The following is a 2,166-nucleotide window of genomic DNA, read 5'->3' as shown; positions in this document are numbered from 1 at the left end:
ACCCGGTCGAGTGTCAATGCCTTCTGATTTCTGATCAAAGTTTGATGGGAAATTTGGAGTCACTGATCATCAAAAGAGTGTATTTTTCCTCTTAAGGGAAATAATGTTTTCTTAACTGGGTATTTTTCTTTCTCACCCGTTGAGGAGAAGAAGAAGAAGAAGAAGAAGAAGAAGAAGAAGAAGAAGAAGAAGAAGAAGAATAACAACAACAACAACAACAACACACAACAAGAAAAAGAAGTAGGAGAAGAACAAGAAGAACAAGAACAAGAAGAAGCACAAGAGAAAGAACAAAACAAGAACAAGAAGAAGAAAAAGAACAAGAATAGAAAGAAAAAGAAGGACAGGAACAAGAACAAGAAAAAGAAGAACAAGAACAAGATGAACAAGCAGAAGAAGAAGAAGAACAAAAACAAGGAGGAGGAGAACAAGAACAACAAGAAGATGAACAAGAACGAGAAGAACAAGAACAATAAAAAGAACAAGAACAAGAACAAGAAGAATAACAAGAGCAAGATAAAAACAAGAAGTAGAGAACAACAACAACAACAAGAAAAAACAAGATTAATAAGAACAAGAACAATAAGAACAAGAACAAGAAGAAAAAGAAGAAAAGAACAAGAACAAGATAAAATACAAGAACAACAACAACAACAACAACCACAACAAAAACAACAACAGGAAGAAGAAGAAGAAGAGCACCAACCACAAGAAAAAAAGATATAATAATAATTTCGAATGAAAATTTGAACGAAAAAGTAAAATAAAAAATACATGCCCCTTTTGATCTATGTTTTGCATAAAGCTATATATATATCACGGTTATTTATATATCTATTTTTTGTTAATTTGTTCATTTATTCCTATTGGATTTCATCTGTTTTTTAGTGGTTTTATAACAACAACAACAACAACAACAACAACAACAACAACAACAACAACAGCAGCAATAAGAATAATATTTATACATCTATTTTTGGTTAATTTGTTTATGCATAACTATTGGATTTCATCCGTTTTTCTCGTGGTTTTATAACAACAACAACAACAACAACAACATTAACAACAACAACAATAATGATACGTTATTACATTACCTTTTTTATATTCCTTAAATATGTTTATAGACAAAGAAAAACTTCTATATTTGCTTTAAAAGGTATTAAATACTCAATACCATCGTAAAAAAATAAGGCTAAATAATAATAATAAAAAAAAAAACACACACATTCGAAACAATTACCAACACAGTGAATTCGACTGAAAAAGCTAATAAAAACGGGAGAGGCCTGAATAAAATCGACTGAATCGGCTAACAAAAACTGAAGATGCCTAAATGAATGTTATAAAACTCTTTACAAACAGCGTCAATGTTAATATCACAGGTCACAAATATTGAATTTAAGTTGAGAGAGAAAGAGAAAAATAACCAGGAGAAAGTTAACTCAATATTATGACGGTTGAGAAGTCAGGGGTTGTCAACTTTAGGTGCAAGTACCCCAATGACAATGGTACATTTTTACTCTTTAAAGGTTTAAAGGCAGCTCATGGATAGCAGAGACAAGGGACAATGACACTGCGCTATCAAGCGAAACAATGCCTAAGAAACTGACCATATATATATACGATTAACGGACCAAGTCCTCTCTCCACCTAGGCTAGGACCAAGGAGGGCTATGCAATGGCTGCTGATGACTTAGCAGATAGAGTTATAGCCTCCCCCAAGCCCCCATCCTTAGCTCACAAGGATGGTGAAGTTGAAGCCACAAAAAGAACTAACAAGTTTGAGCGGGACTCGAACCACAGTCTGGCGATCACCAGGCAGGGACGTTACCACCTAAGCCACTATATTAGATCTGGGAGAATAGTCAGACCGAATACTAAAATTATATCTCAATATGAATTTCATCGTTTCTCATATTCATCCTCAATTTAGGATCTCGCAGGAATCTATACACATTTCCAATGGGTGAAAAGGAATAAAAAGGTTTAGGGTCCTAATAGATCCTATATTACAACAAGAAGAAAATTGCAAGGACAGAAATAACATTTAATCGAAATTCTGAGTTATAGCATCATGTTTTTCCAACTAGGGTCATTGAACATTAATACCGTATTTTTGGTGGAAAATGTAGGACTATACATGTTTTGACAACAATAATGGGA

General features: G+C 33.3%; 2 protein-coding genes across 2 annotated transcripts in view; one reads left to right on the top strand and one right to left on the bottom strand.

Annotated features, from left to right (window-relative positions):
• The window catches only part of LOC137624232 (uncharacterized), a 421,277-nt gene that overhangs the window by 286,050 nt on the left and 133,061 nt on the right, over window positions 1-2,166 (bottom strand). The gene's annotated exons all lie outside the window — the stretch shown is intronic.
• Window positions 1-2,166, top strand: part of LOC137625072 (putative uncharacterized protein DDB_G0292636) — a 35,120-nt gene that overhangs the window by 7,690 nt on the left and 25,264 nt on the right. Inside the window, exon 2 of the mRNA XM_068356002.1 lies at window positions 97-529. Coding sequence (XP_068212103.1) covers window positions 97-529 — 433 coding nt within the window. The remainder of the gene's footprint in view (window positions 1-96; window positions 530-2,166) is intronic.

Source organism: Palaemon carinicauda, chromosome 31 (genome assembly GCF_036898095.1).
Source record: "Palaemon carinicauda isolate YSFRI2023 chromosome 31, ASM3689809v2, whole genome shotgun sequence".
Classification (NCBI taxonomy): domain Eukaryota; kingdom Metazoa; phylum Arthropoda; class Malacostraca; order Decapoda; family Palaemonidae; genus Palaemon; species Palaemon carinicauda.
This window is presented reverse-complemented; position numbering and strand designations above follow the sequence as displayed.